The sequence below is a fragment of the Cimex lectularius genome, unplaced genomic scaffold (genome assembly GCF_000648675.2).
Source record: "Cimex lectularius strain Harlan isolate CLEC.00 unplaced genomic scaffold, Clec_2.1 scaffold308, whole genome shotgun sequence".
NCBI lineage: Eukaryota > Metazoa > Arthropoda > Insecta > Hemiptera > Cimicidae > Cimex > Cimex lectularius.
This window is the reverse complement of record NW_019392998.1, coordinates 367,981-383,660: the sequence shown is the minus strand read 5'-3', so window position 1 is coordinate 383,660 and position 15,680 is coordinate 367,981. Positions and strand designations below refer to the sequence as shown.

The 15,680-nt window shown below is 34.4% G+C and overlaps 1 protein-coding gene and 1 non-coding gene across 2 annotated transcripts in view; one reads left to right on the top strand and one right to left on the bottom strand.

The window, feature by feature from the left end:
- Window positions 1-1,796, top strand: part of LOC106674237 (carcinine transporter) — a 36,997-nt gene extending 35,201 nt beyond the window's left edge. The window contains exons 8-10 of the mRNA XM_014406853.2: window positions 855-1,030; window positions 1,088-1,257; window positions 1,331-1,796. Of these exons, the coding sequence (XP_014262339.1) occupies window positions 855-1,030; window positions 1,088-1,257; window positions 1,331-1,502 (518 nt within the window). The 3' untranslated portion in view covers window positions 1,503-1,796. The remainder of the gene's footprint in view (window positions 1-854; window positions 1,031-1,087; window positions 1,258-1,330) is intronic.
- A 7,988-nt stretch (window positions 1,797-9,784) lies between these two features.
- Window positions 9,785-9,856, bottom strand: Trnam-cau. The gene has a single exon. It is a non-coding gene; the product is annotated as a tRNA-Met (tRNA).
- Window positions 9,857-15,680: the final 5,824 nt, after the last annotated feature.

Genomic DNA, 15,680 nt, shown 5'->3' with positions numbered 1-15,680 from the left:
TTCATGTTTAAAAATTTCCTATATGTAGAAATCCATTGAGGTTAAAAATCGGTTTAGTAGGAATTACAACTTAATATTCCATGGCGATAACTGACTTTTGAGAAATGAAGTTCATGTGTCTAATGCTCACTAATAAAGGCAACTTTTATATAAGCACCACATCAGGTAATTTACAGAACTAAGAAACTCTTGTTTAAACTTTAAGCAAGAAAGTTGGAAACTCGTAAAAGTTTATATAATAAGTGATTTTGTATTTTTATACATAAATTTATTATGAAGGAAAGAAATCTCTTTCCATTGGTGTATTAAAATTTACATTTTGATTATTATTTTATGAGTGAAGTACTTTCAATATTTACGAACCAAGAAAATATTACTTAAACTTTAAGCAAGAACCTTGGAAACTGAAAAAATTTATATTCTAAGTGGTTTTGTAATTTTAAGCTGAAAATTATTACAAATGAAAAAAATCCCTTATCATAGGTTAATAAAATTTACCGAGAAACGAGGGATTTTATCGAATAAAATTATGAATGATTGAAGAAACATGAAATGAAAAAAATCAAGAACCCAATTGAGAATCAGACGTTGGACAATAAAAATTAGACCAATCTGACATTTAGGATAAATTATTAAAGAATTGATTTCTGTTGATGGTACATTGTGCATAAAATTGGGTCTTTACAAACTACCCTGCACTCAGGCGCGTTTCGGCATTTCTCTATAACTGTCGATGACTAGTTTCTCCATAAAATGTTTTTTTTTTATTGCTATTTGTACACAAATATCACAGAAATGTATAAAATTGTAGATGGCGTAATGCTGAGAATTAAATTAGGTTTTTTGTACTGCAGGAATTCCCTCTGCCTCACTGGCCATCATCGGGAGGTTCGCTGTCAACATCTCTTACAACATCGGCCTGCAGTACGCTGCAGAACTACTTCCGACGGTCGTCCGGGCTCAGGGTGTCGCTCTCATCCACATTATGGGCTATGTCGCTTCCATCGTTTCACCATTCGTCGTCTACCTCGTAAGTCTAAGTAGAAACAAAAAATTTACAAGTTAATATTTTTTTAAAATTACTTAGGCTCATATCGACGTCAATCTTCCTCTTTTCGTCCTCGGTGCCGTGGGCATATTCGGAGGACTTTTGTCCATGTATCTTCCTGAAACAATGGACAAAGAACTTCCGCAGACTCTCAAAGACGGAGAAGAGTTCGGAAAAGGACAAACAATGTGGGATATGCCGTGTGTCAGGTCTGTTCTAAAATTTTATTTGATTCCAGTGTAAGTTTATTCTGGTGTAATTTTTTTGAATTTTCTTTTTCAGCAAGCACAAGGAGCCTGAGCCGGTGCCTGAGATGTACCTTAAGAGGCGTAGCAGCTCTGTTCGGGCTTCGGTGCGTGGTGAGCACTTCAGGTCTAGCCTCATCAACCGGTCGATGAGCAGGCGAATTTCTGAGACTTTGGAAGAAAATCACCGCGGCGAACGAGAGGTATGAGGCAGGGCCCCTCCTCGTACGAGGAGCCTCAGAACGCGAACTAGTCATGAGCACCATCTCCCCGGCGGAAGGAGAAGCCTCAGCTTTCGTCTCCCTCCGAGAGATGACGGAAATTGTGATATCCCCAACCGCTTCCCTCAACCGGTTTTATTGTAAATTAATTAATTATTTATATTGTTTGTTTGAACGGGCGCTAGCTGTTGTGTGTACTGTTTTGTTTTTGCTAGTTTTACGAAGGAGGCACATCCTGAATTGTAGACTATGAGAGAAACAAGATTATATTATTTAACAAAGCATATTATTTATAATAATGTCAATAATTAAAGAATTATTACTTATTATAAGTCGCTAGTTTTCTTCACCTTTAACACGTCTTTACCATGTTAACTTCTAATAACGCCCTTTCAGTTACAGTTACACCAACGATACGGAATACTAGAAAAGTGAATCCATGGAATACATCTCTTAGTAAATCAATTTATTCCTGTAATTAAATTAATTACTGGCATAAAAGCGTAAAAGAAAAAAATTCGCAGACATTCAATTAAGAGCTAAATTACTTTTCAGTTCTGAGGAGTGATGAACCTGTAGGATTGGTCATTTTCAATATTTTTTTCTGCCAATTGTTGTTGTTTGTGTGATAATCAGATATTAGGTCGCAGAAACATAGAAACTCCCAACTCCATGCCAAGGTTTTATTAAACAAGGCCTAATACAAAAAAATCAATAACTCTAGTCGAAATGGTAATTCACAATATTGTCTACTTACTGAGTTAGTGATTATTCAGAAATGGTGAGTTGCGGTCTGGCGTGATGTATGTTTCAGAAAAATATTTTCTTTATGGTGCCAACGTTTTGATCTTTATAAAAATCATCTTCAGGGCCTGGGATTTACAAACATTGTTTACATTTAACAAATACGTTTAGGATGTGGAAAAGTGAATTTATACAATGCAAAATATATTTTTTATATTCAATCAAATTATTTCTACTCACTCAAAGTGTTTGTGTTCTGTGTAATTGTGCCATTCATGTGAATTCACTCCTGATGAACAAAATTCATGTGAATGGCACAATTACACAGAACACAAACACTTTGAGTGAGTAGGAATAATTTGATTGAATATAAAATATATATTTTGCATTGTATAAATTCACTTTTCCACATCCTAAACGTATTTGTTAAATGTAAACAATGTTTGTAAATCCCAGGCCCTGAAGATGATCTCAATAAAAGATCGAAACGTTGGCACGATAAAGAAAATGTTTTTCTGAAACATACATCACACCCGCCGTATCTCACGATATCTGAATAACCAACTGATGATGAATTGTTGGTTTCTCTCGATGTGAAATTGTTCACAAGTTTTTGGTGTGTTAACCTACATTTTAAATAGGACAGTTCGAGATATTGAAAAACTCACAAGCATCCCTGGCAAAATTATTATCGAGAATCTGAGTGCCCTCTCAACACGACACGCAAGAATGGCACAATTACACAGAAAACAAGCACTTTGAGCCCTGAAGTTTATCTCAATAAAGATGGAAACGTTGGCATGATAAAGAAATCTTTTTCTGAAACCTACATCACACCAGACCGCATCTCACGATTTCTAAATAAAAAGTTGTAACATATATTTACTATGTCTAACGCTCCTTGATCTTATCCACCACCCCCCTCCTTTCTCACTACATCTCTCTCACTCTCCCTCCTTTAATCATTCTGGGATGGAGGATACTTATTTTTGTAATCCTATGTATAGTTTCAGGTTCTACATATGATATTGCAGATCCTCCTCTTACCAGTGTTTTGCTTTCGTTACCAAAATTTCTTTGTGTCCTGTCGCCTAAGATATCATCAGGTTGGTGTGTTTCCCGAGGTTTTGACGATTTTGGATATATTCACTGACTAGTTTTGATGTGACCTTTTTCAAGCTAATGCTTTAATGGCTGCTTAGCTATCTGATTTTATGAGGACTTTTTTCCAGGGTAAACTTTTTTTTTTTTCTAGAGAATAAGAATCGATGGCATATATTTCTGCTTGGAAGATCAAAGTGTACTTCCCTAATGAGTTTGATTGCTCATTTTTGTGATTGTTCAAACAACATCCGAACCGTTTGTTTTGGATCCATCTGTATATATCCTATAATTGTATCTGACGCTCTCCTGAGTTTTCCTCTTTTTTAAAGTCTGTTAAGATTTTATAGGATTTTGCAAAGAATTTTTCCAGGATCATGTAGTCGGTTACCAATTGTTTAGTAGCCATCTATTTTGATTGTTTTTGGATAAATCTACTTTTACTAGCTTCTTGTAAGAATGTTTCCAGTGGGAGTAGGTTTAGCAGAGTTTTTTGTGCCCTTGTATGCGTTGTTGTCATTGCTCCTTGATACATAGGGTTGCTAATCTTTGTATGCTGCCTAATGTTTAGGTACCTAGTTTTTGTTGAACTTTGGTCCAACAGAATAGTGAGCCTTAGGTTATTTTCGCTCTCATTGCCGTGTATAGACGCCAGTGGGTCATTTTCGGTTTTAACCCACGAGATTGTAAGAGTGTGACATTTATATTTACGAATAAATTGAATTGTTATTAGTTTGTCAAATATGTGCACTAAAAATATAAAAATATCTATGTGTTATGTGTTATAATTTATTTAAAAGTGTGTCTGCTTATTTTAATTGTGTATCTGTAACAAAATAAATCGACATATATAATAGATTCAAGGCGGTTACAATCATTGAGAATTGATATTTATTAGGTATAAAAAAAATTAACAGATAATATAATGGAGGTAAGAATTTACTTTTAACAAGTTTGATAGCTAGTGATATCAGTTTTAGTTTCAATATTGATGTGTTGTAATTTGACAAAAACACAAGAAATTGAATAATTTGGATTAATCTTAAAGAAGAAGGCTGTAATTTGTTATTTTATGTTTAAATGCGCTGAACACAAAGCACAAATTATACTAATCTGGCATCTTTAACCATTTTTTAGTAAATAGTTTATTTTATCAGTCCTATTTTTATTTTAGTACTGAGTTTGGAAACTAATATTTCTTTATTACTATAAAATTCCTCCAAAATAATAAAATATATATTACATAAACTATAGTAAATCGGAGAAGACCCTGCAACTTAGGAGATTTTTAAAACAAACCCCGGCTGTATGAAATTTTAAAAATAGATGAAGATAAAAGGTCGGAGTATAAGTGAAGTAATGAGAGATAGAGATAGATAAATAGATAGATAGAGAGAGAGAGTGAGAGAGAGAGAGAAAGGAGAGAGAGAGGGAGAGAGATGAGACAGAGAGCGAGAAAGAAGAAATATGTGAGAGAAAAGAGATGAGAGAGAAAAAAAAATATATATATAGAGAGAGAGAGAGAGTGAAGATGAGACAGAGAGCGAGAAAGAAGAAATATGTGAGAGAAAAGAGATGAGAGAGAAAAAAAAATATATATATAGAGAGAGAGAGAGAGTGAGTAAGTGTGTGTATTTGTGTGTGTGAGAGAGAGAGAGAGAGTGAAGAAATGAGAGAGAATAGAGCAGAGAGAGAGAGAGAGAGAGAGAGTGAGTGAGAGAGAGCAGAAAGAGCAGAGAGAAACATATAATAAAAGTAGTGAGCGAAAGAAAGTTGTAGAAAGAAAAAATAAAGTAGTAAAAAATAGTAGAACGAACGAGAATAGACATAATCTTTAGCTAGAAAAAATATATCAAATAGATGTATGTGGAGGTAATATGAGTGAGAGAAGGTAACTAAAATACTCAACATGAAAAGGCACTGTTAACAGCTATGGCTCATTTAATCGTACGACCAAGAAAAATAAAAATTGCGAAAATAATAGAAAGCTAAATAAAATAATTGTGTTGGTTTCACTAATTGCGTGTGTTTTATTTAATTTTAATATGTCTAAATAGCGTAAACATAAAATACATCTACATAATATTTTTATATTATGTACAATACACATACAATCTACAAAATATTTTTGTATTCGAACGAATTTGCGTAAAAGTTTAAAAAATTGAATGATGTGGCAGTTCCACGGTCTTTTTCTCTTAGTTAATAACTAGCACAATTAACAGGGTTTTTAATTACTTTCACCATGCCAACAACTGGCACCGGCTTGACGAACTTTGAGCCACCGTCAAAGGACATATGCGACTTTGATGGCCGCTTTTGCAGTAAAGCACATCCGGACGTGAATTAGTCGTTAGCCAGTTGTTCGACCAGGTCTATTTTTTACCCCGTTCCCCGTCCTTTTGCCCATCCCCTTAATGTCAATAGCCGGGCTTAATTGATAAGTGAAAAGGCAGTAAAATTCGAAGGCCGTCATCACCCTTTTTGTCTGAGTGGCCTGGCTTAATAAAAACTCCATTGATAAACTGAAACTTTTAATTGGAATTAGATCTGGTCAATTATTTTTTAATTATTCGTCTTCCATTTCAGAAACTAGCGCGTATATGACAAAATAATTAAATGCATTCCTACAAAATTTTGAACCGCTCATTTTCGAAGTATAACTCCTTTCGGCCTACACTCTTTTACCCATATAGTATTTAGTTGCAAGCCAAGTTCAACAGAAATAATCAAATTTTGGGTTAAAAACAGTTAGAACAATTAAAACCTATTTCTCTAAGTAACTAAATAAACACGCAAATGCATTAAAAAACAACACCACGTGAATTGTGTTTTTTGAAATATTATTGCTACTCTTGGAACGTTGTAATTTTCTCTCCCTCTCTCTCATTCCCTCTCACTCTCTCTCTTTTTCTCTCTCTCACACACACTATCTCTCTCACATACGCACACACACTCTCTCTTTCTCTCAGGCATTCTCTCTCTCTCTCTCTCTCTCTCTCTCTTTCTCTCTCAATATTTTATTATCTTTGTAGCACTGTCTTTAATATCTGTCTTTTCTAGCTTTGTGCTTATCATCTAAGTCAATCTAGTATTTTTTCTCACAGTTTTATTTAATTTAAATTTCGTTCGCTATTATTAAATATTTCACTTTGGTTTGTCTTTTTGACACTTCTCTCTCTCTCTCTCTCTCTCTCTCTCTATATATATATATATATATATATATATATATCCTCTGTCTTCGTTCTCACTTTTTTTATTTTTGTTTTCAGTTTGATTTATATTATGACGATCGATTTAAAAAATATATACACTTTCTTTTGTCCTTAGTTAATTTTTTTTTAGTTGAGTTTTTCTTATCCTCGTTTTTACTCGTCCCCGAAAATAATTATAACGCATTGATAAAATATGTGACTTATTAAACAACAATTTTCTTTCCATCCAAAAATTTATATTTGCAAGATTAAATTATAGACAACAGAAAGCCAGTTTTACGTTCTTTGGAATGGTTCGACCATCGACGTCCGCCAAGTGTAAAATCGAGGTCCCTTTGATATGTCAACCAACCGGACATTTTTATATACTCAGATCGTCCGGAAAACCATTTCAATATATTCCTATGTTTTCCTCGTTCTTTATGGTTAGTCAAAGTCGGAAAACATGCAAAAGTAAATATTTGAACATTTAAAAATAAATTGTCTGTACATATCAAGTTCTGCACTTTTTTTTATATAAGCATTTCATTTGTTACGTACAAAAAAGCCTGTTCTATATAAATTTTAGGATATTACTTAGCTATCGACTAGTTTTACGGTAGATCGACATGGTGTTGTAAAATTATGTGATTAAATCGTTCAATCATTCCTATGCAACTAACGAAAACATTTGAATTATTAATTTATATATATTTTTTATCTAAGTATCTAAAAAGCTTGATCTCGCTGCAATTATGACACCCATCTCAAACTAGGCCTAATTGATTAGCGCCAGGCAGTTGGGCGTAGCTTGTTGAAAGGTAATGGGACATCCCACGTGGGCCGTTTCTAATCGCTTGTTTGTGCCACGTGCCATTTGCTGTCGACACGGCGGCATCGGACGCTTTTTCCCCGGTAACGTTTTCCCGGCTGCCAGATGACGATTTCCTACCCAAGCGATTTCTTTACTGTTTTTTTGTACCGATGATGTTATTTTTCAAATCATTATTTCCACTACATAAATCCAATTGGGGAAAAGGGGTTTCGACGATTTCTAATTGCCCTCTGTTTGCCAGACGGGTATCATTGTTACAAAAACAAACATTGAACACTTGCAAATAAATTTCTCTATTTTCTTTTACGGAAAGCGCCCCGTTTTTCTTTTAAGTATAATTTATTAGCTGTTTCCTCTACTATTTACTCATAGACTAATATAGCTTTACACACATACAGACTAATGAAAGGATTTATTTATTGTATTGCTAATTACTATTTTATTATTTATGGTTCACAATAGCATCTTTTATGAACCGATATACCTTTGTGGAAAAAAAATGATTTACAGGTAAATTTATTACCAGATAGATCTTATAGCAGAGCGACCACATGCAAATAAATTTCTATTTTCATTTAAGGAAAACGCTCTGTTTTTCTTTTAAATATAATTTATTAGCTATTTCCTCCACTAATTACCCATAGATAGGCACTAATGAAAGTATTTATTTAATAAACGCGCTTTAGGCCACTGTGATCCTAGATTCATAAATAAAAATAAAAAACAGTTAAAAGAATTTTAGTAACAAATCATTATCCACTGGCACTTATTTTCAAACTTATAAATAGATTCAGAATTAGGATGAATAACTCTGTTGGTATTCCGTTGGTGAATGTTGAGGTGGAACCTACTTCAACTTCTATTGGCTTCAAGTCAATCACCTACATTCCCGGTGGGACTCAGAGAATTAAAAAATTAATGCTTAATAAAATAAATGTAAAAATTGCTTATAAATACAAAAATAATCTTTCTAGTCTTCATACCGTTTTAATGTCTAAAGAGCCTATTGGCACACGATCTAATGTGGTTTATCGGGTGTCCTGTGGTGGTTGCGACGCTCAATATGTTGGACAAACAAAGCAGAAAATTCATATTAGAATGAACCAATATAAATTAGATTGTATTCATAAAAAGCTGACCACAGGGTTGTCCTCTCATGCTACAAAGAATGGTCATTTTTTCAAGTTGGACTACCTGGAGATCGTGGGTCGAGAGGTCGGTTTTGAGAGAAGACTCCTGTTGGAAAAGGTATATATCCATTTAACGAGGAGTGCCTGCAATTTAAATTCTGACGAACTAGGTTCCATCTCAACATTTGCGGGGTTATTGGAAATTTATAAAAAACGGAAAGAAAGCTGTAAATGCTGTAATTCTAGTCAGTAAAATAATACTCTCTGTGATAAAATATGTTTTTAATGTCAAAAATAGCTAGTAAGAACAAAAACAGTTGGACTTGTAATTATATAAATTCATTAGTGAGGTAATTTTAAAAAATGTTATTATATATATAAATTATTATTTATTTAGAAATCGTGAAATGCGGTCTGGTGTGATGTAGGTTTCAGAAAAACATTTTCTTTATCGTGCCAACGTTTCGATCTTTATTGAGATCANTAAATAAATATCGATTAACGGTCACTAATCACCACACATTTCTACACGATAAATTATTATTCTTTGTCAATTGTTAATGTTATATGCGAATAATTACTCGCTAATTTACTTGTCTGTTGTTGATGTCTTGGTCACCATGTATAACTGAATACTGGTCATGTGGTTCATAACCTAAACCGAAGCAGTTTTACATTAGTTTTTTCCGATGAGAATTTTTTTCTCTTCTCTCTTGGGAGAGTATGCATTATTGTTTTAATTGTTGATTGTTATATTTATATTAATTATGCAAATTTTTTCTTAATAAATAGGCCCTGATGATGGCAACATAATGTTGCCGAAAGCTTGGTGATCCCAACACTTTTGTCTTTCTTTCACCTAGTAAAAACCTTAAAGAAGATTTAAACTCTACATTGATTATCTGCAGGTCGATCTACAAACATTATTATATGTTTATGGTTCACAATAACATCTTTTATGAACCGATATATTTTTGTGGAAAAAATTGATTTACAGGTAAATTTATTACCAGATAATTCTCATAGCAGAGCGAACACTTGCAAATACATTTCTATTTTCTTTTACGGAAAACACACTGTTTTTCTTTTAAGTATAATTTATTAGCTGTTTCCTCCACTATTTACTAGGAGATTAGCACTAATAAAAGATTTATTTCTTGTATTGTTTACTAGTATTTAATAATTTCTAGTTCATAATAGCATCTTTTATGAACCAATATAACTTTGTGGAAAAAAAATTGATTTACAGGTAAATTTAATACCAGATAGCAGAGCGTGGTTTCGATCCACGGACCTCTGGGTTATGGGCCCAGCACGCTTCCACTGCGCCACTCTGCTAGTTGCTAGTGAAGGGTGCCTTTTTCTTTGCTAAGAAGACGCAAGAGACGAGGGGTAACCGATTTCAATTAAACTTTATCTGCTGATGCTAGATCAAAAGATGTTAGACCAAGCCTTTTTAGAGCATTAGGAGCCGAGAAATATGTTAAGTAAATTACATAACGTTATTGTTCATGGTTATCAACCAATTTTGTTTTACGTAGGATAAGAAAATAATAAGGATTGTATTAAATGAGATTAGATATACAGAAACTTACAAAATCGAACAAAATATTCTAAAATAGTCTAAAAATATTGTTGCTAAAAACCAAAACCCCGTTCACTACTGACTGGCACGAGTGTCTATCTTGAAAAAATGAGCTTCTTAAACTTTCAAAAAATATATTTTTAAGCTTTTATTTTAAAATATTTCAGAAAAAATTAAGCTATGTTGAATAAAAGAAACACTCATAAATTTTCTATACTTTTAGGCAAACAAAATTAAAATTGCTATGGATTTTTCTGAATTTAATATTAGCAATAGTAAACATGTATTTATGTTGTAAGTTTATAATAGGATGTATTATGAACTGATATATCGATGTTATAAAAATATTGTATTACACGCAAATTTATTAGCTGTCAAATTTTGTAGAACAGAGTGGTTTTGATCCACGGACCTCTGGGTCCGTTATGGGACTGCGCCACTGCAACTTGTAGAAAAAGGTGCCTTTTTTACTATTTTAATTTTATATAGACAAAGGCAAAACCCGGACACTTGTATTTATTTCTGTATATAATATCTGTATATAAGATCTCGCCGGGTAGATGCTGTGACTAACGACGGAGACGGATGTAGGTGGGTGTGCCTCGCTCTTTTATCCACGATGATGTACAGCGGTTAAGGACCACTGGAAGTATTGATCGAAGAGGAGGTAGTGATAGAACGCGATGTAGGACGGCTAAAGTCGATCGTTTTATTGCTCTTACAGCATTATGGAACCGTAGTTTGACGGTTTGCTTCGTAGTTAGTCAGCTCCAGTCTGTACGTAAAGGTGAACTTGAAAAGTCATCAGAAGGCTTTGTGAGACAAGACCTAATAGTCGCTAGATGTCCCGTATAAAGTTATTTTCTACTGGAAAGACATCGAGTAGAAAGACGACTTGTGTGGGGTGGAATCAATGCTTCCGAAATTGCTCTTTACAGCCCATACCGAACTGATTATCATTCAAACGGTTTTTTTACCGCTCTAAAGTACGATAAGGAAGTTCTTCTGAAATCTGCTGTTCCATTTGCTCTCTTTGTTGAGGACAAATCGTGTTAATGCATGATAATGCTCGACCGCATCGTGTCGTCACACATTACTTAGAGGATGTAGCGATTACCACAATGAATTGTCCAGCACGTTCTTCTGGCATTCCATAAAACGCTTATGGGACATGATAAAGAAACGGGATAGACATCGCTTTGGATGTTTATCGACCTGGAGCAAGTTCATTTTGGGTGATAAGTTCTTCTTTCGAGGTCACATGGAGCAAAAACAACGGCTTTACCGAGCTTTCGGTGGTTTATTCCACCATCATCAGTGTCTGTTTATTAAAAAACTAAATTACACAACTACAGAGTAACTTATATAATTATTCATAAATCGTGAGATGCGATCTGGTGTGATGTAGGTTTCAGAAAAACATTGTTTTTATTGTGCCAACGTTTCGGTCTTTATTGAGATCATCTTCAGGGCCTGGGATTTACAAACATTGTTTAAATTTAACAAATACATGTAGGATGTGGTAAAAAGTGAATTCATACAATGCAAAATATAATTTTTTTATATTCAATCAAAGTATTTCTACTCACTCAAAGTGTTTGTATTCTGTGTAATTGTGCCATTCTTGCGTGTCGTGTTGAGAGTGCCAGTGAGATATTGCTGTTTTATTATTACGTAACTTATATAGTTATTATATTTACTTGACCCATTGAGATGAAATGAGATAAACATCTTTTGCCGCCTCAAAATATCGTTGAATAGCTTTGAAACGGCTCTTGTACAAGAATGGGAAGAAATCCGGTCGTTTAAAGAAACAAACAACGCGTGTCCGTATTTTGCCTTTGAGCGTATTTTAGAAAATAATTAGATCTATGCCATATAAAAATGATATTCAAAAATTTGATGTACTTTGAGATAGTCCAATTGGATTGTTCTGAATTCACAACCAGTAATTGTTAAAATGTATTTCTCTGCTTCCCAGTAATAAAAAAGTAGAGGGATGACCCGGGAGTCATTACGTATGTATCAAGGGTCTATTAGTCTTCTTTTTTTAACGCAGAGGCCGAAACGCTTCGCCGGTCGGCTAATGTTCGTCTGTTTACCGTCGGTTTTTAGGAGCGACATCTGGAGTTTCGGTTGCACGCGCCAGGCACGCGACTTGCGAGCACGCGACTCGCCCCGGCTTTACGACGGTTGGCCCCCACGATGCAAGATAAAAAAATAAATTCACGTATCTTTGTAATTTTCTCGGAAAATGCAACAAAAGCCATTGTCCCGGTCGGCGAAATTACTGAACAGAAGGCTGATCGGCATTGATCTGAGGGAATTACAATTCTCCTCGATTTAAACGTGCTCAAATGTGCACTGGGGGGTTCGACGACCGAGGCTTAGCCAGAAATAATAATTTTCGTTCCATTCATGAAATCTAAAATATTCCTAACAATTTAAAACAAAACGTTCCGTACTTTTGCCAATATTGAAGAAAGCTTAAACACGTACTTGTCTATATTCTATATTTTTCTTTTTACCTATCAGTATATTCATCCAAAAAATCATAGGAAAAACGTATCCTGCCAAGACTGAATAGGCATCTTCTTAACATGAATTTGATGTAACACAACTCGGTAGTGCACATTCTGCAAAGACACGCAAGAATGGCAGAATTACACAAAAGACAAACACTTTGAGTGAGTAGAAATACTTTGATTGAATATAAAAATATATTTTGCATTGTATAAATTCACTTGTCCACATCCTAAATGTATTTGCTAAATGTAAACAATTTTTGTATATCCCAGGCCCTGAAGATGATCTCAATAAAGATCGAAACGTTGGCACGATAAAGAAAATGTTTTTCTGAAACCTACATCACACTAGACCGCATCTCACGATTTCTGAATAATTCTGCAAAGAGACGAAGGAAATAATAACACACCAACTAACAAACTGTGGTACCTCATTTTCCGGCAGGAGGAACTGTTTTTGCATGTACAATCTAACCGTAGAAGAAATTCAACCTCGCAACCAGGGCCTGCTAATCAGCATCTTTGATGAGCTAGGACTCACCGGTGTGCTATAAGTACACAACGGGGGATACAAGAGCTCTCAAAAGGCACAGTACAAGCCGAACATTACATCAACCTCAATACATTCCGATCAATTTTGTAAAAACCGAAGCTATTTTCCACTCCAACAACCCTGGAGGTGGAAAAGTGAATTTATTCAATGCAAAATATATTTTTTATATTCAATCAAAGTATTTCTACTCACTCAAAGTGTTTGTCTTCTGTGTAATTGTGCCATTCTTGCGTGTCGTGTTGAGAGTGCCAGTGAGATTTTGTTGTTTTATGTTTATATACATTGGATTTTGAAGGGGTGGGGAAAGAAGTCGGTATAGAAAAGACATTTTTGTATATGTCGTCGACTTCTTTGAGGTGAAAAGAGCCGACGAAGGGAAACAATGTGTTGGTAATGGTTCGGCCTTCTATTTATAGCATTTAAATTCATATTGCTTTTCTCTGTGTATGAAATAAAGCTAAATTGAGTTGCTTTGTCAAAAAATTAAAATTTTTTACGAGGGTTCGCAAGAGCACAGGTTATATCAACCCTCGGGGTTGCCGGGGTTTTTGGAAAAAGAATGCCTGGTTTGAATGCAGGGCCGCTGCATTCGAACCCGGGACCTTTACCTTACAGTGATGAGCGCCGTGTCAACGCCTAAACCGTTGGGGCCACCGGCGCCCCTTAATTGTCTAATTATTGCTGCAAATTATATTTACTGTAATATAATTTTTTTAAAAATATTTTAAATCATTGTAGGCCGAGTTAGTGCGCGAGAAATTCATAATTAGTTAAAAAATATAAATATAGTTAAAAAAAGTACGATGTCAATATGTAGTGTGGACTGTCTTTTACATGCATTTAAATTATTTTTATAAAATCCAACAACCTCTCGCAAAAAGATTATAGATCCATTCCCTTATTAATGCTGCAAATTGTGTATACTGTAATATAACTTTTTAAATATTTAAATACAGTATTGAATATTATTATGTATTGTTTTGAGCGTTGGTTTTTTTTCTATTTACGTGATGGAGTTTGGTGTCTCTTAGTCACTGCGCTGCATTTCCAAATATTGGCTATTTTTTTTAATCTTCAGAGTCATGCTCCATTTTAAGTTATTCAGATATCGTGAGATGCGGTCGGGTGTCACGATATCTGAATAACTATCGATTAACGGTCACTAATCTCTACACACTCCATTTTAAGGTTGCAAATCGATGCCTGTTTGACTATGATTTGGAGGCATGTACTTGCCGTATATGCCGTGCAGTGACCTATAATAGGTCAGCTGGAAAAGTTGGTATTTTTTCCTACCTGGCTGTTCAATGTGCTGTGTTACATCACAATTTCTGATTGTACAATATTAGTTTCTTCTAGAACTTGTAACTTCTGCCGTTCCAGTGAATGTCTCTCAGGTCTTTGTGGACACATCTAAAATTGTTTAATATTGACGGCTGTCGGGTTTAAATAAAATGTATAAAGTTTTCCTAATAACTGAGGCCAGTACTAAAACAGTAAAGCCAAAAAGAAAAGTTTCCTTCATTTTATTCTTTCCTCTTCTAGACTATTATTTGACCAATTATTCGTACCATTGCTAAAATTCTTGAGCAGTTATCTTATGAAGAAAGCCTTTCTTTCAACAGTTACGTTACTTCCCAAAAAAGATCTTCCTGTTATGCATTTCCATGTAGATTTGTTTAAACTATGTCCGTATTTGGGTAAACTTTTTTTAAATAATTAATCTACGTTTAACTGTTTGTATTGTTTATGAGGTATAGCCATGATGTAAACACCGAGTCCTTATTTACAGAACGCTTTAAAAGCCCTACTTCATTTTTCGACGATAACATTGATCATAATTTATAAATATACGCCTTTGACCGTACCCAGAGGATTCTAGTTCAACAGCAGTAACGAATAAAATACGACGTTGTGTGTTAATTTCGGAATAAAGACAAACATCAAAGTTATCTATGTAAAGGGAACAATGGAACGAGTTGCAAAGTCAACTTGGCTGTCATAAACAAAAAGTTTTGTAGCAGCAGAACCTGCGGTTTGGCAACTTTTCCACTTCATCCGTTCACCTTAGTTCGTAACGTCTTCTTGAGACTTTAATGGGTTCTGACCTCCTTGCCGCCCTGCCTAATTCAATAGATTTAGTTGTTTTGCTCTGTTTTTCCTTCCTTCAATCTTTCTTTTCACACTTTTAACAAAATTGTTCCTTTTTTTATGAGGATTTTACAATTGTGATGCCAGATCAAATGTTTCCATTTAACCATTGAATCGAATTCCCAGAGCTGCGGGAATGCCAGATCATTGATATATAGCACAATTCAAAAAAAATTCCAAAAGCCCAGTCGAACAATATTGTTTTGGGACGATCCTTTTACAAGAAGGATTATTTCTGTTTTTCTTTATTGACGTATAGTAAGTTTTTGATTGCAGAAGAATGAAACGACTAACTGTACTTTTATTCGAGAATCTGCAGAATAGATATTGCCGTCAAGAAAGTGGAGA